Source organism: Populus nigra, chromosome 19 (assembly GCF_951802175.1).
Source record: "Populus nigra chromosome 19, ddPopNigr1.1, whole genome shotgun sequence".
Lineage (NCBI taxonomy): Eukaryota > Viridiplantae > Streptophyta > Magnoliopsida > Malpighiales > Salicaceae > Populus > Populus nigra.
In genome coordinates, this window is record NC_084870.1 from 8,221,855 (window position 1) to 8,242,943 (window position 21,089).

Below are 21,089 nucleotides of genomic sequence, written 5' to 3' on the forward strand. Positions count from 1 at the left end.
CCTTGTAATTTGTGTGCATAAATATATATAATAACTCTGATATTTAGGCTCAAGTTAGTGCAATTAGCCATATAAAGCGTGTGTTCTTTTATTAAAATTTTTTTAAAAAAATTTATGTTTTCAAGTTGTTTTGATATAATAATATATAAAATAAATTATATGTATATATATATATATTATTTTAATGTATTTTTAATTGATAATACTTTTAAAAATAATCATTATTACACTTTTAAATATTTATAACTCAACTAATGTTATTGTCTTTTTTTTAAGAAAAATATTTTGAATTCAAACAATTGTTTTATAATAATAATAAAAAATTCTTTTAATAGTTTCTCAAACTGTCATTGATAAGCAATCCATTGAAAAAAAGGAACAAGAACAGTAATCAAACATAAGTTGATTATATATCCTGTCTTGATAACTTTATGGTAAATGCCCTTTAACATAAAGCTAAAGTTGATGTTGATATTATTTATTATACATTATACTATTTATTTTAATAGTATAATTACTATATTATTCATTAGTTGTTTTCTTTTTAATCTTTGCTTTCCTCGTGACGTAAATATTCTTTAAGAATTTAAGAATTCAGCTGGATTTATTATGGTTATTGCATTTTTAAATGCATAGAGTAAAATAATTTAATGCTTTCTGTACAAGGATGTTTTTATATTTTTATGTTTAGTCGAAATGTGGAATTGTCATTTTACTTATGCCACTCCATTTTCTAGCATTGCATTCATGTGCTATGTAGTAATTTTTTTTATGGTCTATTATGGGTATTTTCAGTTTTGTGCATTTAAAAAAAAATAAAAAAGTTGTCATTGCATATAAAGCATTTACTGGCGCGTTAGCCGCTCTGCCAACTTCAAGCGATTGATCTGATGGTTGTACTGGCACTTCTGTTGCATCATTAGATTTATCTCGACGTCCTCTTTTATACTAGATGATGTGTATATTGCAATTCAACACGGTTTGGCTAAAAATGATTTTTTTTTTCTTCTTCTCTTTCTTCCTTGTTTTGCATACAAGCCATGTAGAAAATCAAACCAACCCTTCAGTAGATTTTTTCTCTCAATTTCATCTCTCTTAATTGTTTTTAATTGAATTTTATTTTTGATTTCATCCATGGTCACTTGATTTTTTAAATCTAGTTATAATTTTCTTAATTGATTTTTTTTGTTTTGCATGGTTTTTTTTATTGACTTTTCTTTTTAATTTCACCCTTAGATGAAAATTTTAGTCCTAATCATTTTTCTCAATTTTTTTGGGATAATTTGAATTTTAAAAAAATCATCTTTATATAGTTTTTTCCTATTAGATTTTAAACCCATTTTTTGTTGCTTCTTTTCTTTTACAAGTTTTTTTATTAATAGTTTTTTCAACGATTCTGCCATTTAAAATTAAATTGGATGGCATTTAAGTTTTTTATTTGAACTCGGATCCATAATCCAACAAGTTGTGGATTTTTTAAATTAAATAAAGTTTAAGAGGTTGACCTATGATTGCTTTGTTTCCCCCTTTTTTTTAAAACTAATGCTTTTTTATATATATATTTTTAAAGTTTGACTCATTTTGTTCTAGTTTTCTTTCATTTATATTAGCATTAGGTTGTTTGATAATTCAAACAGGCTTTGATGTGGTTATTTCTATCCATTTCTCATTATTTTTGGTAAATTTTTTTTATTGTTGCTATGTTTTGTTTTTTCATATTATTTAAATTGTCATTTTAATTAATGATCTTGGACTTGATTTTTTTTTACCTGTTATTTTTTACATAAAAAATTATTATTTCACCCGTTGCAAAACGAGGGCAACATGCCTAATAATTTTTTTTTATGGTGAAAATGTTCCTATTATAAAATACCAGAACAACTTTTGAGAATAAAATGTGCATCATTGATGAAAGCACTATAGGGTAACTTATAAATAAGGAAGAAGAAACTAAAGTGCATAGTATGGCCGTGGAGGGACTAAATTATAATTATTTGATCAAAAAAAATGTAATGGAGGGTATTATAGTAAATTAACATGGGAATTTGAGTTTGTTTCGACGTGTCGGGGTTGACATACGTGGAGGTTACCACGTGATATTCTATCACACTGTCGCAGTCACGTGCACTTATGAGCAAATGGTGCTGATACACGTGTATGGACAGAATTTGTTCACTATCAATCAAGACAATTAATAAATCAATTGAATGAGCTCAAACTTGTTTTCTTTTTTTAAAAAAAAAAACTCAAGTGAATCACCTTTGAATATACGCCAGCTTGGACTCTCTATTGGTTCATATCCTATAACCAACATCATAACCGAGTAATTTTGTTTTTAATTAAAATTAGTAGTGGAAAATTGTCAGAATTTTTGGTCCGAAACATGGAATCGAGAGTTGCTTCTGGCTTGCTCAATGTATTGCGTTTTTAAAACCATGGTTTACATTTAAAATCATATCGTAGATTTGAAAACATATTAAATTTCAACTTTATGGATTTTAAGTGTATTGAGTTTTTAAAGTTACAATTTTAAAAAAGCTATCAACCACCTACTTTTGATTCAACTTATTTTTTTAATAACTCAATTACAACATGGACTTTTTTGTATTATAATATATTTTATTTTTTTACCCAATCATATAGTAAAAAATATTTACCTAGCTAAACAGCTTATGTGTTTTAAAATTTAATGTTGTAAAAGTTAAAATAATGTATTTTTTATTTATAAAGACATGTTATTTATTTATTTTATATATAAAAATTTATCCAACAATAATTTTAACTAAAAATACATAACTTTTTAAAATCATAATCAAAAATATCTTTTTAAAAACTCACAATTATAAAAGCCATTTGAACTCATAGCTGGCTCCCAATGAATACGATTTTTAAGGGTTTTTCACTGCCGTAGCTGCAAGATTGTGGGCATCGATATCCCATGCCCACTTATGCCTGAATGACATGTACTGTCTCTCACGTGTGTAAATGACACGAATGATTATAATCTTATAATTCTTCTTTTATAAATAGAGAATGCATTTTACGTTTGGAAAAAAAGAGAGAAGGAAATCCAAATTCTCGAGACCTAAAAAATGTGGCATTTACGGACACGGTCGCTCTCTCCTTTCGTGCAGGGCTGCGATATATTTTGTGGATAGTGACGTGAGGTGTCCCATTGTCTTTTTCTTCTTCTGGTGACGGTGTTCCCCTTCCGTTAGTTGTATATGGAATCCCGTGGATGGATAAATTAATTGGCTATCAGTATGATTTATTTTAAAGATCGTACCGTGTCTGGATTCCGTTATCTTCCAATCGATACGTGCCGTGTGCCGTGGTCCACGTAACAATACAAGCAACAGAATTTTTAGGCATCGCTGCCTGGACTCCTTACACATAAGCATTCCCTTTCATTTTAAACTAGAAGCACTTCTCCTTCTCCTTCTCCTTCTCCTTCTCCTTTATGTGTGTGTATATGAAAGCATAATGATATTCAAACACGTTTTTATGCTGTTGAATAAATAAATAAATAAATAAATAAATAAATAACAGGAGCACCAAATATGCATTGCCCAGATTGCTCAAGGGTGGTTGAAGATGATAAAATCTTCCACCTGCGTTGTTCATGTTTCCGGCTTCCTAACTGGAGATAGCTAGTGGCGGCAATAGGCAGGAACTGGCATGGGGTGTTTTCGTCTTCGTCCCATTAATGTAATTTTATATCATATTTCTCTTTTATTGATTTTGAAGTTGCAGGCAGTGCACACCAGATACGATATTTCTCGTATTTTTGGGAACCTAAAGTTCTTGGCAAACGAGATTTTGAGTTTTAGAAAACTGGCTTGATAGTTCAGTGTTACATTTCTATACAGGGATTTATAATTTTAATTGTTAAAGAAAATAAAAATGCAAGGGTTTATTTTAAGAAGGAATGGCTGGTTGAGGCTGAGGTGATGTGCATTTAGAAAACATGCACAACAGTACACGTGTCTGGTTAATTTAATGTCCCATCATGTCACGTGTGCTGTTTGAGAGTGCGTTATTAGTCAGTTCTCTTGCTTGTAAATTAATTAAAATAATTTTTTTATTTTTTATTTTTTAAAAACTGTTTTCAAAATGATTTAAAAATATTAAAAAAAACTATTTTTTAATGTGAAACATTGTTTATCCGCGTTACCAAAGTACCCATGAGGTAAAGCAATTCTCTAACAGGTTTTCACGATAAAATGTGTGTTTAATGTGAAACATTGTTTATCCGCGTTACCAAAGTACCCATGAGGTAAAGCAATTCTCTAACAGGTTTTCACGATAAAATGTGCGTGTTTGGTATTGCATAGCTGTTGTGGTTGTAGTTTGAAAAAAATTATTTTATAAAAAATATTTTTAATTGAGGTTGGTTTGAAAAAATAGGTGTTTGGTTAAAACTGTGGTTGAAATTGAGGTTGAAAAAAAATAATTTAGTGTGTTTGGTTAAAAATATTTTTAAAATTGAGATTATATATATATATATATATATATATATATATATATATATATTAATGATTTTAAAATTAAATATTGTGGATTTAACTATTGCAATTACATCATGGAATAAAACATACTTTATATAAAAATATTTTTTATTATTCTATGAAACCATCTACAATTTCATTACGTACGAAATATATCCGACAAAAACTACAGTTTCTATAATTTTTTTAGCATGTAATAAAATTAGATAAAATATTATCATGTATAAAATTCACTTTTTTTAAATGTTAAAAAATTAGAACACTAAAAAAAAAAAAAACTCACGCAGTGCAAGTGAACAGTGCAAGAGACTTGCACTGTTCACTATTTTTAAGTGAATAGTGCAATTTTCTTGCACTGTTCGCATGAACAGTGCATCACTATGCACTATTCATGTTAATTGCACTGTTCATTGAACAGTTCAATTAACGTGAATAGTAAAAAAAACAACGAATTCTTGCTTTTTAATTACTGCGTTTTCAATGCAGAAAAGAGATAAAATCCAATAAATAATATCTTTTTCTTTTTTTTAACTAAATAACTACTGGTTATGTTTTAATTAAAACACAGCCGCAGCCGGTAAGTAAACAAACAGAGCCAAAAGCGAGCACTGCCTGCGGTCTGCTTTCCCATGCCTGTATATTCTTTAGAAAGAGAGAGAGAGAGAGAGAGAGAGAGAGAGAGAAACGAGTAAATGGAAAACATGGGGCGACTGTAGAATCGTAGATAAGACAAATCATTGTCATCAAGATGTTCAAATGAGCCGTCCATCCTCTCTAGATAAAAAGAAAAAGAAAAAAGAAAGGCATTGATAAGCCCTTCGTTATTTGGTAATTGGTGGTTTTAAATGCTGTATTAATTATATAAGTTTGAAATTCTTTCTTTTTATGGGGTCTAATTAAATTCCATTATGTATATTTATGAATAGTGAGCAGCTAAGAATGAAAGGAGATGCATGCACAAGTAACGTCACTAATATTAGTGGAGAAGGAACAACTTTCATATGCATGGAAGCCAGAGAGGCAGTTAACAGAAGATCTTGTTTTAGTCCTTATATATGGTATTTTAATTTTTCACTACAAACAGGCCCTCATTTGCAAGTTTTTTTTATCCTCGTAGTTTTTAAAGCTACATTTTAGTTCCTCTATCAACAAATAATTATACAATTAACTCCATGCATGTCAAAAGTTCATTTTAATTGAAATTTAGGTAAAGTTTGTTAAACTTAATCCAAAAATATTTTTAAATTAATAGATATATACTATAAATTGAGCTAGTTAAGTGGTTACGAGTATCCATTTAAAAAATATCATCCATGGATAAAAACAGTGACAAGGATGGATGCCATGGAAGGGGACGATTTTCCCTTGAGATTTTATACTTTCCTCCCATTTGTTTGTTGAAAAATAGTTTTTTTTGAAAAGTAAATTCTGTTAAAGTAAATTATTTTCTAATATTTAGTAATATAATGAAAAAAAAGTTAGAAAATACTTTTCAGTGTCTGGTTATGTCATGGAAAATGAGCTGGAAAATAACTTATTAATGTTTTATTTTTTTCAAGTTTATTAAAATAATGAGGAACAAATCTTACAAATTAAAAAGTTGAATGAGAATGAAATTGAAAAAAATATAATTTCATAAATTATCTCAAATAAAATAAATAATAATCAAAATAATAGATATCAAATCTAAAAAAAATAAAAGATGAAGAATTAAAATAATAATAATTAACATTTCATAAATCATTTCAAATAAAATAAGTAACAATCAAAAGAATGAGGACTAAATTTGACACATAAAAAATTTCAATAAAAAAATGATAAGGGAAAAGCAAATAACAATTATAAAAATGAGGACCAAAATTAATATAAAAATTAAATTTTAAGAGATGAAATTGAAAAATAAATATTCAAAACAAAATATATATAGCAATCAAAAGTTTGAGGACCAAATTTGACATAATCAGTAAATAATATGACATTTTTAAATTTTTCACAACTTCTGGAAAGTGTTTTCCGCCTAAATTTCTCAGGAAAACACTTTTCTGAAAACTAAGCCATAATTTTCTTTAACTGAAAAGTGTTTTCCGTTAATCAACTTTTCTAATGGCAAACAAACACATGAAAGTTTGGAAAGTGGTTTCTCGAAAAGTGAATTCCGGGAAACAAACATAGCCAGTTTTTACAGGATAATTATTTTGAGTTATTTTACGAGTCAGATCAATTTTTTTATATACAAATAAAATGTTTAGAAATTGCTATATAAATCTACAATATTGCTTACGAGATCATGATAAATTATAAAAAACAAATTAAAATAAATTTTAAAATTCAATTCTCAATAAATTCAATATTAAAAGTTAAAATTAAAAAAAATCTAAAAAACAACCCGAATAAACTCGGTTTAACTTGCCAAATCCACAACTCGAGTCATAAGATGGAGATAATCTCATAAAAAACAAATCAAAATAAATTATAAAACTCAATTTTTAATTAATTCAATACTGAATAATAAAATTAAAAAAATATCAATTAAACAAATAACACAAAAAAATAACATGAATTGACAGAGGTTAGACTGGTCATCGGGCACAAGGCAGTTTCAAGAGAGATTGTATACAGTATATGTTATTGGGTTGATACAAGTTCTTATGGTGTGATTTACAAAACAAAATATTTCAATCACTGGAAAGTAAAAGAAAAATAGCTCCAGATTTACTGCTTGATTTAGCTGCTAGGAAGTTAATAAGGATTTGATCACGTAACAGCCCTAAAAATATAAACACAGTAAAGTTGCGAGAGGAATCTGCTAAATTTTATCGATGGGAATTAAAAAACTAAATGTCCATAATTAAAGTAAACAAATATCGACGAAGGAGAATGAATAAAGATAGAGCTTGAAATTCGAAATAGGCACCATCGATCCTCGAGGCATTCTTAGGCTTCGAATAACATGAAAGTGGGAAAACATTATTAAAAGCAGTAGCTTTCCATGAGACGCCAAATATCTTTTGTCGACGTCTCTCGACTGTAGACCGACCGTGAAGCTTCAAATGAGCCACAAACAAACAATTGGATGAGTGATTGTGGCCGGTAAAAGCTAGAATGGCAACCTTACAAAGAGATGTTCATCATGCGGGGGAAAGCAGCCTCGCCACTGGCTTGCAGCAAATAGCTGAACCCCTCGGTATCTGTTATTACAGCTCCACGAGTCTTGGGTGCGGGCCAGGTATAACAAAATCAATTAAAAGTCATGCCAATATCGCAGTAGTGAGACGCACGCCAGTGCAATTGCAAAGTGAAAGGTTCACCTCCTTTTTTTCCCCTCTTATTTGGATAATTATCTATTTTTTTTTTAATTTAATGTAGGTATTTGAAGTAACTTTCACGTACCTCGACTAATCATACGAGTCTTAAAGTTAATGACCATGTAAGCCTCCAATAACTATCGTATGAACAATCACAAAACTCGAACCTGAAATCACAGAGGAAGCAAACCTCTTAATCCCAAACTCTTATTACTGGACCACCACCTAGATGGTTACTCTTTTAAACTATTGTGTTTTAGTTGAAAAGGATCATGGAAGCTTTATTGATTTCAACTATAGTTGTGGACATAGATATAGCCGAATCACTTCTAAGTTAACGTGTTGTGTGATTTTTGTTCTTTGATTTATCATTATATATATACTCTCTGTATTAATTACGTGTATGATACTTAACATATATAAGAAAAATCAATTTTTTTCTTAGATCAACATATCAATATCTATCCGGTGTTTGTAATTTAATGGTTATAATAGAATTGATATAAATAATTGACCTAATTAATTTTGCTAATTTATAAAAATGATAAATTAACAAGGCGAAACTCTAATTTCTTAAAATTGAGTATTAAAGAAACGTTAATTCAGTGAAGAATATATTTGTTTTCCAGCTGAAGAAACGGAGAGGCCATGAAAGCTAGCCCTGCTACCAGCACCAAATTCCCTGGTCAAATTAATCACTGCTCGTATTTGAAGAATTTATTTCCAAAGCTCTAGGATCGTGCTCCATCAACGTTTATCGAGAGTCAATTAGCATGCCAACCATGTCAAATATTCTAACCCACTACACTAATTCACTCATAATTAATTAACGTGCTTCTCTAGAATTCCATTAATGTGATGGAAATTTTGAAAGTTTTATAAATAGGGTCAATCCAATCATGATACGTCAAGGATAAATTACAATAACTTGGAAAAGATAGTACTGATTATAAAAACCATTTGAAAGTTTGAACACTGGACAAATTAAAAACCTCCTTCGTGTTTTGAAAAAAATATCATAAAGAACTCTTTCTGAGCTTTATTACATCCAAAGTGCCCTTAATTATTATTATTAGGAAACAAATAATTAAATTAAAAAAATATATTAAAAAGGAAACTCAAAACAACTTTGAATTATGATTAAATAATGCATCTAATATTGTTCATGTACTACAAAAAGTCATTTCTTATTTTTTTTATATTCTTTATCTAATTTCTTGAGATTTTAATTCAATCATTTTTTTTTACAGTAATTAAACACATTTTAAGCATAACAGGACTCGAGAAGTGGTCTGTACAATTTTTTTTTTAAAACGTGAAGGAAGATTTTTGTTGAATATTCAAATGTATAATAATTTTTGTGATATTTACAATGTCTCATTGGAGTTATTGTTATAATTATCGCCCGATTTGAAAACTGACATGAAAAAAAATTCAAGTTATCAAATTCAGTAGCCGAGATAGGAGGCTGGTATGGGCCTCAGCCCCTACAATAAAATTTTTTTTTCCAGCTTTTTTTTAATAATATTTATAGTTTTAGATTAAATAATAAAATAATTAATTGGGTTTTTTTAATTTTATTTTCCAGTTTCACCCTGATTAGATTATTGAGTTAACATGTAAATCACTATATTCATTTTCAGGTCATCAGTCAATCTTGAATTTTTTTATTAAAATAATATTATTTTATAATAATTATTTTTGTAAATTTATTTTTCTAATATTAACCTAGTCAAATTTAAAATGAATATAGCCAAGTAAACTGAAATCACTTTTTTTTCTATTTCAATTTAGAACCCAACCTGAATCAAGTTATAATTTTCTCCGGAGTTAAATTTCAATTCAAAAGGGTTCTTACACGGTATCCTCAAAAAAACATCTCAAAAGAGAAGGCCGTCAAAGTGTCCTTCAATGGTGCCAGTACTGTACTGTAGGCTATTTTCATGACCGACGATTCCTATTTCCTAGCAATAAACCTCATCCGGTTTCCACTAAAGTTTCAATTTTTTTTTTATCTGATGTTTGTAGTATGCGAAATCGACAAAAATCTGGCTGCATTTTTTTTAATGGTTACAAGTAGATATTTTCTAAACCTCTTCCTGGGCAAGGCAGGTCATTTCATAGCAAGATTCAAACATTCATGAGACTTTTTTTCCCCTCCCTTGTAGCATATCCTCAATCTTGAGTTTTTTACCATTAGAAGAAAAAAAAAAAAACGCTTGCTCGGACAGCTGACTCCAAACTAATGAAAAGAGAAAAGAATAGCTAATCAACGAGCTTGCTGCTCGTCAACGATTGTCCTTACCGAATTGACGGTGGGCTGGAGGCCATATAATAAGGGGCGGCCCCTGATTTATTCAAGTCATCTCTTATTCTATATTAGGGTTTGAATTATGACTCGAATGTCGTATCTCTAACCTCTTTTACCGGTGCCTAATTCTGCTAAACTAACCTTGAAGCTCACCTTTTTGTGCGTGTGTGAGCCTATTTCGAGGGGAAAACGAATCCAGCACACATATTTGATATAATTATATATAAATAAAAATGAGAATTAAATCAACTTTAATGCAATATATATCATTACATGGACCGGTGTGAGAGATGATGATAGACAGACGGATTCATGGAATTTGTTTTTTCAAATGTGAGGTGGAAAGCATAACCGGTAACGTACCTTAACAAGAGTGTTTAGGTTTATTTTTTTTGGGCTGGACTGTATGTTTGTTGGGCTCTTGCAAGCTTGAAGCAGCGAGGGTTTTTTTATGGGCTGTATCTCTTTGTTCGACGATTTGGAGGCTGGTCCTTCGTTATCTCTCTCCTTTTTTCCACGATGTGGGGCTTCCAACACGAAGTGCCCATAAGCACTTAGCAAAACCTAGGCATAGATGCGTCCAAACAGTTACTTTCATCTCTTGGAAACTCTCCTCTTTAATGGAGAAGTTTTTCTAATATTCATTTAATGCTATTTATGCGAAACCAACATCCTCATCGAATCAATTTTATCCATGGTTTTCCAACCAACACCCTCGACTTTAATGCGGTGTGTGTGTGTGTGTATAATTTGATCTCCATTTCCTATCCATAGATGATCGTTTGACACAAATAATCTACAACCTATCACAGAAATCTTTTGTGATTTCTCCGTTCTTAATTAGTCTCAACTGAAGTTGATCAAATGCTGTAATACCAACTAAACACAGTGAGAAAACATGCATGTTGCCGTCTTTGCATTCCCATTTGGTTGCCATGCTCTTTCTCTAATTAATCTAGTGCAGAAGTTAGCAAGGGCTGCGCAGGAAACACAATTTTCCTTTCTTAACACAGAAGAATCCAATAATTCAATCTTCTTAGCATCAAGAACCAACCTGCCTGATAACATAAAAACCTACAATGTAGCGGATGGCGTGCCGCTGAATCATGTATTTTCAGGAGATCCAATAGAAAGAGTTGAGCTATTCATAAAAGAAACGCCAAAAAACTTTAAGATGGCACTGGACATGGCGGTGGCAGAAACTGGCCAAAAAATAAGCTGCTTGATAGCAGATGCGTTCTTGTCCTTTTCCGGATCAGTCGCTGAGGATTTGAGCATTCCTTGGGTCCCAGTTTGGATCCCAGTGCCCCATTCCCTCTCTACACACATTTATACTGATATGATTCGCCAACACTACGCCAATTCTCTTAGTTATGGTTGCAGCAATAGTTGCAGAGATGGCAACGATGTAGAGCTTGAAGAAAAAACCTTGGAAATCCCAGGATTATCTGAATTGCACATTGCGGATTTACCTGTAGAAGTGTTACCAAGAGATGCACAAGAAACACCCTTTTCTTGCTTGTTAGGTCAAATTGGAAACATGGTGCTAAAAGTAGATACTCTAGTTGTGAACTTTTACCAAGAGCTCTACCCTAAACCCCTCTTAAATGATCTCAAATCCAAGTTTTCGAACTTGCTAAATGTCGGCTTTATTAGCTTGTCTATGCCTCCACCATCGTTGCCACCGTCAACTGAAGATACCACAGGCTGTCTATCATGGTTGGATAGCCAGAAATCTAAGACGGTGGCGTATATCAGCTTTGGAACTGTAGCGAATATTCCTCAAAGTGAGATAGAAGAACTAGCAGAAGCTCTTGAAGTGAGCAGAATTCCATTCCTATGGTCTCTTAGGGACAATATAAAGGATTGCTTGCCAAATGGGTTCCTAGAAAGGACTATAATGCACGGAAAGGTGGTTCCATGGGCACCTCAGACCCAAGTATTGGCACATAGCTCAACAGGTGTCTTTATGACACATTGTGGAGCTAATTCTGTGTATGAGAGTATTGCAAATGGGGTTCCAATGATCTGTAGACCATTTTTTGCGGACAACAAACTGAATGCACGATTAATAGTGGACGTTTGGAGAATTGGTGAGAGAATTGATGGAGGTGTTTTTACGAAGACCGGAGTTGCCAAGAGCTTGGACCTCATTTTGCAACATGAACAGGGGAGAAGAATTCGGAGCAGAGTCCAAGCCGTTAAAGAGCTTGTATTGAAGGCATCTGCGCCTGGCGGCCATGCTACACAAGCTCTCAAAGCTTTGGTGGAAAAGATCACATTGGTGTAACGTGTCCTTGTATAGTTAATTTGGAGACATTATAAAAAAGGCATTTGCATGTTCTAGCTTTTCGATTGAGAATAAGTTTAAAAGTGTTTTTGGAAAAAAAAATTGTTTTATTTTGATTTACTAGTGGAAAAATAAATTATAAAAAATAAAAATAATATTATTTTAATATAATTCTAAATAAAAAATATTCTAAATACTAAACATACTGTAAACAATATCCTTCCTGTGCTTCAACAACACCCAAATTTCTAGTGGCAAGAAAATAAAAAGAAGAAGACGAATCGGGATGAATGGAAGAGGGATAATTTTCCAGGGAATTAATTTCAAGCTACTGTCATGGTATTTTCCTGCCCCCACAGAAATAGATGCTATTTACTCTATTGTTCTAGAAGTATTTATTTAAACAAAAGAATTGAACTAACAAGAAAACTCAATCGAATTGAATCCCCTTCCCTTTCTTGTCCAAACAGGGTGCAGCCGGGTCTTGTTCGCGTACACATCTGTACTCCAGTAACTTATGCTGTCTTATGTTTACGCTGCCAGTAATCATATACAAGTACTCGCCAAATTCAACGAGAATATTAATATTTTATCAAAGGACACGTTTTAGTTACAGAAGGCGAGTACTCAAGCGAGTAACTATATCACAGCACCCAAAATTAGGACATATTTGTCATTTCGTAAACCAACTGCTACAAAAGCGACTTCTTCGTTTCACACCTTCACTCTCCTAGGAAAATCTTTCTACCCTCGCTTTCCTCAAGAATGGTTCCTTATTAGTTAAGATCTGAACTGAAGTCTTGCGAAGATTAAGTAAGCTGAGAAAAACTTCTCGAAGAGGCCTGCGTTCATGATGAGTTTTGTAGGGCTTTTGAAATTTGCTGTGAAATGCCTTGATATTGTTGCATGGTATGCATATGTATGTGTATCTTTACTTTGGCAATACGTACAAATGTACTGAAAATTCATACTTATAATATGGTCTTGATACTTGATTCTAAATTCTTACATCTCTTTGTTACTTCTAGCTAACTGAAGTCTCAATTTCATATTTTATGATTGATTATTAGCAATGCTTGATTTTAAGCACCTTTTTTTTTGCTCCAACAATTAATTAGGAACGTCTTGTTTTCCTTTGCTTTGTGTTTTCATGACTGTGATGATCACTTGTTTCCGTTATGTGGTTGCAGGCCTGTTTTTGGTTTGGGTTATCCTTTGTAAGTCTCCCCTCTTTGTTTGACTTTGTGTGTATGTGTTCATGTTATTGACGATACAATTTCTAATGATGTTTCAATTATGTTATTCAGATAAGTCGGTATTTATTTATCGAAGAAGTGATTAAACATTACTAATTACCCGTACATGAACAGATGTGCTTCCATTCTAGCGATCGAGACTAATTCAAACTCAGACACCCAGAAGCTGATCACATATTGGGTATCCATTTCTGTGGTTTTGCTCTTTGAGCATACCTTTCAGCTTCAGTGGTAATTTATTTTATTTTCTGTGTTTTACATTATGCAGCTCTGTTTTTGTAGCCAATTGAAACAAATAAAAACATGATCTCTTGCAAGTCGAAACAATTTCAGTATAGTTTCCGATCTAGGGGGATTTTTTTTTGTTCTGTAATTACTCTTGACTACGATCAATTAATGGAGGTTTATGTGTTCAACATGATTTTGGACATCGGTTCAAATTGTTGGAACAGGGAAATATGTTGTGTTATACTTGATTAGGACAAGAGGCAGTACATTACAGCTGAATCTCCTAACTCAGTTTCTATTTTTGTATCTCTTTATGCAGGCTAGCCTTCTGGCCATACATCAAGCTAATGATTGTCGGCTGCTTGGTTCTGCCTTACTTTCATGGTTCCCTTTATGTCTATAAACACCTTGTTCTTCCATGTCTATCCATGGGCCCTAGAATTATCGCCTGCCAGTTCAACAAACTGAAGTTATTTTTCAAGAAAGATGATTTTCTTGTTGAGGTGAAGAGGTATATGAGGGAAAATGGCTCTGATGCTTTGGAGGATCTCATTGCTTCCACGGTATACATCCTTCTTCATGGCAACAAGACATATTGAAATCTTTTGATTTGTACCTGGAATCAATTGGATCAATTTAATTTTACTTTCTTATCACGTGCATAAAATTGCATGCATGTTATGGTTGGATTGAATCAGGGTGATAATAAAATTAGTTTAATACATGCTGTCTATACTTGATGTAATAAGTGTGTCTTTCTCATCATTGCTGCCCTCCCAAAAACTGTCTCTTTCTTCCAGAAAAAGAGTGCAAAGCCTAATGTCGCTGTGAACGGGATCAAGGCAGTTGCAGCAGAGGATTGGGTAAGGCCACAAATTTCACTTGCATATTGTTTTTGTCTCTTTTCGTGACTTCCTCGATCCAGATGTATGTAGAAACACACCTCAGCTAATGGTGTTGTAGGAACGGTATTTATAATGAGAGCTCGATCAAAGCAGCAACCACATAATTCATGTTTCCTTATTATCCATTTGTTATTATTTATTTTTGAAAAGAAGTCTGTACTTATAAACTAATTCAATGTTCTTGTAGAAGAGTGGTTGTTAAGTGTGATGCTGTGGTAAGTACAGGGCTTTATTTCCGAGCAATCAAATTAGCTGTTTTCAACCATCTGAAAAGAAAGAAAAAAAAAGGAGCTGATCAAGAGTTTGATTCATGCAGCCAAAGTCCGAACAACCAAAACTTCCAGTTCAATATAAAGACAGTAATGCTGTCAAGATAACAGAGAAGATAGAAGTTGCATCAACCAAGCAGGTAATTTTGTTCAACTGTTGGGATTTTGGGCGCTTTTAAAGGAAAAGTCAACCTGTGCTTTTGGAAATAATATTATGAACTGCGAAATCTTACTACCTAATAAGAAATTTGAACATCTTCTGATTCATGCAGCTTAAGTTGGAACAACCTAAACTTCCAGTTCGACTTGAAGACAGTAACGCTGTGGAAGTAACAGAGAAAAAAGAAGTAAAAGAAGTTGCATCAACTGCGCAGGTTATTTTATTCAACAGTTGAAAAATTCAGCACTTTTTATAGAAAAAGTCCACTTGTGCTTTTGGGATAACATGATGAACTGTGAACGAAATGTTGCTTCCTAGTGCAAAATTTGAATATCTTTTGATTCATGCAGCTGAAGTTTGAACAGCCTAAACTTCCAGTTCTATTCAAAGACAGTAATGCTGCGGAAATAACAGAGAAAAGGGAAGTCACATCAACCAAGCAGGTAACTAACTTCATTCAACAGTTGGATAGTATTATGAACTGTGAAATGTCAGTGCCTATTAGAAATTTGAATATCCAAAAATATGTAGGAAAGAACAAAAAATTTTGTGGAAAATAATCCAGGAATGTTGGCAAGGCCCAATGAACTAAAACAAGTATTGGCCACCTATACGTCCCAACAAAAGTAAATGGATGTAACAAAAATTAAAATATATAATATTTGTACTTCAATCCAAACAATCTAAAACTTCTTTGGAACTTGTGTTATTTGATAAAATTTTCAAAAATTCCCTTTCTGGGTATCACAAATTTCCTTCCCCTCTATGATTTGAAATTTTACCTTTCTTTATTGGTTTCTTATTAGTCAATGTTCTCGTAAACATTGTATATTTACCATGTGCATTTTTTTTGACATCCTCTAAGCATCTATATTTACCGCATTTGCAGGTTAGACAAGTAGAATCTAACATCAGTCAGACAGAAAACAGTACATTTCCACCTGTGGAGTTCATAAACACAATTAAAACAACAGAAGTAGGCAGAGATCTTTGCGAGATACTACCTCCCGAGAAAGTCCTAAATGTATGGACTTGTGCTATATGTCAAATGACAGTCCAAAGTGAGACAGTTCTTAATTCACACCTCCAAGGGAACCGACACAAGGCTGCTTGTGAACGGCTAAAATTCAAGAATCAGATACCAAAAAGCGAGGTTCCCCCTGTTTCAGAGGGAAAGAAATTTAATGTTACCACAGCAACCACAGGGATTGATGTTACTTGTGTTGTATGTCAGTTAACACTTAAAAATCAGATAGATCTTAGCTCACATCTTCAAGGAAAAAGACACAAGAAAGCTTGTGAGCTGCTGAACTCCAAGAACCAGTCATCAAACAGCAATGTTTCCCCTGCTTCAGCGGGAAAGAACGCTAATTTTCCTGAAAGCAAGCCAGAGAAGTGTACAGTCAACAATAGTACTCCACCTGAAAATAGAATACATGAAGCGAAGAAGCTAGAGAACCTGATGAAGAGCCGATTTGTAGAGATTAGAGATTCTAAGTGGTGGTGTACAATCTGCAATATAAGTTGCACCGGTGAAGGAAACATGCGAAGTCATCTTAATGCAAAGAAGCACTTGGCTAGGATGCGAGCATTGGATGGTCCTGGAAGCGGTGTCCATGCCTGAGGCACTAAATATGCTCATACCATTATTGCAGAAGACGCTCTAATCTGGAGGTCAAGGTGGCTGTGAGCATCCAAGGTACCTGTAGATTAATTAATCACTTAGATCTTAGCCCCCAATTACTTTCTGTATTCCTGAATCCATCTTTTGGTTTCTAGTTACACAAGTTAACTTTTCAAGGCAAGCGTGTCATGGTGTAAAAGATGAAAGCATATTTTCCCTCGGTCCATGGTATACACGACTCAGGGTCGCCGGACAAATAAAAATTAAACAACCACTGAAGGCAAAAACTTAGAAGGCATATGTAGGCTAGCATTTGAAATTGAAGGCATTTATTAATGAAAGAAGTTTCATTGGTCCAAAGGAAACAAGGAGGAGCTTATACTGAAAAAAGCAAGAATCCAAATAGGATTACAAGAGAAATAATCAGAGAACTAGCCAATGATTCCAAAGAACAGAAATTGAGCTTCTAAATAAGGTCCATTTGCATATTGCATGTGAATAACGGACCTCTATGGACTGCTCGTTGAAACTGACCGACCCAATGATTTTCAAAACTGAAAATGAGGTTTCAGATAAAAGAGAAGGCTTAAAAAAGAGAGGGGGGGGATCTGTCACGCAAAACCCTCTTTTATTGGCATAGGCGTTGACTTCATCAACTGTTGGGGTGCGAGCATCTCAAATGGATTGATGATTTTGACAATGGAATCTGAACCCGTCCATGATAAAGAACCAGGAAAGTGTTGGATAGGAGAGCTCTGTCCATATTTGCAAGGGTTTATGTCAACAGAGAACCTCTCAAGTTACTCTTTCGTCAAAAGTTCACATACATTCCTGTAGTAGACTTCATGCTTCTTCCGTTCATACTGGGTCCAAATTCTCTAACTTCAGAGTGTTTGGGAAGACGAGAAAAACTAGCAGATAATAGACGGCGATATATAAAGGAAGTCAAAGAGTCCCATGTGCAAGGATAAATCTGCTGTTGCATGTATTAGGCAACTGTCTTTCTCTCGGCTCAATGGTGCATGAGAATCGAATATTTCAATATTCTTATTAGGTCTAACTAAGATGAATTGATCAGTAATCTCAATGGAGCCTAAGACCAATATGGGCCAGTTACTTGTGAAAAAAAGCGACCTTTTTATGATTTTCGTGCAGTATCTGAACTCGTTGATTAGGATTGGTAAAAATTAATCTCCCCTAACATTCAGCAACAGAGAGTCAGTTAAATATTTCAAAGCCTAACTACTCTCGATTTAATTAGCTACATAATTGGGAATTAGCCATGGAATTAGCAACTACTTGAACCAAATTAAAATGTGGTCACCAAATTTGCCATCCTCGTGTCATTGAAATCACATGAAGAAATGGCAGTTATACCTGAAGGCTGATTACCATTTTTATGCAGGATAGATTTAAAGGTCATGATTCTTTTCCCGGAAAAACTGAGCAAAAAGCTCATGAAGCAAGTGCACTGTGCATTTGGATATCTTTGCAACCATGATGAGAATATATTCCAATATGGGCAGCTAGCTCTATGAGAAATGATCATGTGGTTGAGGCAAATTGATCATGGTGAAGCCAAATAATGTAGCAAATCTGAATCAGATTTTTATTCTTTCGTTGGTTATAAATAGGATGTCAAAACCATCACATTTCCAGCGTGAATACAAGAGGAAGAGAAGCCTAACATCAAAACAAGAGTTGTTGGCTATCCAAGGACGGCTTGCCTGGTCCTAGCAATTTAGGTTATGTCCTGGACAAAGTAGGCAGAAACCCGCATTACGGGTTTCAGGCAGTCTCCTTGGCTAGGTTGACAAGCTCTTCTTTGTTATGCCAGGCCTTCTCTTCTAATTACGGCCACCATGCCATTCACTCCATCTTTGTGTCATTTCATTGGAGGATGAATTTTTGAGAGGAAGTCAAGTCTTGCATGAAGATAAGAGTCGTGTTTGGTAGCCAAGGATGACTTGCCCACTCCATTGAAAGAGTTTTTCAAGCATATGGTGGTGTAGACCTTTTCTTTGATTCTGGGCAGTCATCTTGGCTATGCTGACGGACTCTTCTTTCTCATGCTAGACTCTCTTCTTACCTGGTAACCGGCAAGTCCTCAGCATCAACTTGGAGCTCCAACTGAGTTCATGCAGCTATTCCATAACATGATGGAATTAATTGTGCTCTGAAAATCAGCAGTTAAAAAATTGCTAAGGACACGTATTGTTTATAATGGCATCTGACTAATTCTTCAGTTCAACAATTAAAATTGATATTAAGAGACTTGATCACGGATTTTGGCACTTTTAAGGGTTTTTTTTTTTCATCAAAAGATTTGTTGGACTTTTAGAGGATAAATAACTAAATAAATTGAGGTCGTAAAAACTCGAATTTACTTCACTAAAAAAACTATCGAACATGCAACCATTAGCCTATATTTATCTATGTTTCACACACTTAGTTTTACTATAATGTATTTTACCTATTTCTTTATCTTCTATTTAAAAATGATGTATTTATGTTCTATCAATGGGGATCCTATAGTTAAGGGAAGCGATTTTGTCATTTGTCGAAACCTCGGATCATTAAAACACAACCAGAGCTATTAACTTGATAACTTTATGGTGGAATGTAGATCACAAAAAGGAAATTAGACGACACGGGTAACAAAATAAAAATCTCATTAACAACTAGTAACAAGATAAAGGGGAAGCAAAGCCTCTTATTTAGTGTTTGTTTTTAAGCTTAAATTGTGCTTTTTATTTTTTATTTTAATATTTTTAATATGCTAATATGAAAAATAAATTTTAAAAAATAAAGAATATATTATTTCATATTATTTTTAAATAAATTTTTTTTTTAAATAACCATCACTATATTATTAAACATTAAATAATTTTTATTTTATTTCTTTAGCAGGGCATGCCCTGATGAAAAGCGCCTGAACCTATCGTGCCTACGGGCTTGCTGCGCGGTATAAATGTGATTTAGATTCCAGTCCTCGTGTTCATGCATGGTTAGACTTTAGTCCTTGAGCTTTCAAAACCTACTCTTTAAACACGTAGCTATCTTTCAATCAAATAAGAACCTCATTTTCATGGTTATTCCAAGTCACTGTATACTAGTTATTAATATTATTATATTTAAAACCTACTTAACGGCTTGGTTCGTGATCCAAGACTTAATGAGGTTAAATACCAATAAAAATAAGAATAGAATTGATGAAATATGATCCGGTCAAAAACTTGAATTGATTTCATAAACTAACCAGGCCAGGTAAAAATCATAAAAAATCTTTGATTTATTTTTTTATTTTTTTATAAAATAAAAAAATTAGGTTGGCCTGAGTTGATCAAGATTAACGGACCTAACTCAATGTTTATCCTGAATTGGTTTTAAAAACTATGAATATACAATCACAACACAAAATATATATTATAATTTTTTTAAGAAAATAAATATTATTCACTTCAAAATAAATAATAAGTTAATATAAACCATAAAGAACCATCTGATCTTTTTATAATTTAGCTAATTCTTCCATAATTATGATAGTTTAAACAGTTAATTATTATTTCAACGGAAAATATTTTTTGTTATCTCGGAGAAGAATAAATATTATTTAAATCATTTTTAATTGACCATGAATTAATAAATATTTAATCTTATTACATTGTAAATGTTATTTTATTATTTCATAAACTTAAAAACACAATAGTTATAACGCCATAAAGGTGTAGTAACAAAAGCCCCTTTAGAAAACGGGGTGAAAGTTATTTTTAAAGTATTTTTTTATATAAAAATATTTTTTATTATTTTTAATATCAATATATATATATATATATAAAATTTAAAATTAATCAAATTTAATTTAATTTAAAAAAAATTATTTTTTTTTAAAAATATATTGAAGGTGAGTTTCAGAAGTTCGGGAGCGAGAGTGGCTTTCACATCGCCCACCCCTTTTTGCCTTTACAGGAATTTGTCTCACAAATTGAAGTCAAAGTCACTGGTAATGTCGTTACTGGATATCGGAATTCAGCGCGGGTTTTTACGAAATTCAGTAAATATAAATTATCAAAACACACTAGATTTAAGAAAATAGTACTTTTAGAATTTTTCACAAGACCAGTTTGTCATTTCATTAGGAGTGTTTGGTATTAAAATACATGATATTTTTTTCAATTAATTTTTTGCTTATAAAAGTATAAAATAATTTTTTTTATTAACATATTAAAATTA

At 32.5% G+C, this 21,089-nt stretch overlaps 2 protein-coding genes across 4 annotated transcripts; both read left to right on the forward strand.

Moving 5' to 3' along the window:
• Positions 1-11,022: 11,022 nt before the first annotated feature.
• LOC133679975 (kaempferol 3-O-beta-D-galactosyltransferase-like) lies at positions 11,023-12,414 on the forward strand. The gene has a single exon (XM_062102731.1). The coding sequence runs from the start codon at positions 11,023-11,025 to the stop codon at positions 12,412-12,414; it is 1,392 nt and encodes a 463-aa protein (XP_061958715.1).
• Positions 12,415-13,129: 715 nt separating this feature from the next.
• Positions 13,130-17,032, forward strand: LOC133679636 (uncharacterized). 3 transcript variants are annotated; one of them, XM_062102292.1, is made up of 9 exons: positions 13,130-13,323; positions 13,605-13,631; positions 13,785-13,901; positions 14,218-14,461; positions 14,699-14,761; positions 15,120-15,212; positions 15,345-15,446; positions 15,583-15,675; positions 16,122-17,032. In XM_062102292.1, the coding sequence occupies exons 1-9, from the start codon at positions 13,265-13,267 to the stop codon at positions 16,854-16,856; spliced, it is 1,533 nt and encodes a 510-aa protein (XP_061958276.1). In that variant the 5' UTR covers positions 13,130-13,264; the 3' UTR covers positions 16,857-17,032. The 3 variants fall into 3 exon arrangements, with proteins under 3 accessions (XP_061958276.1, XP_061958278.1, XP_061958277.1); XM_062102294.1 differs by having other exon boundaries at positions 13,142-13,227; XM_062102293.1 differs by having other exon boundaries at positions 13,184-13,333.
• The last annotated feature ends 4,057 nt before the right edge of the window (positions 17,033-21,089 follow it).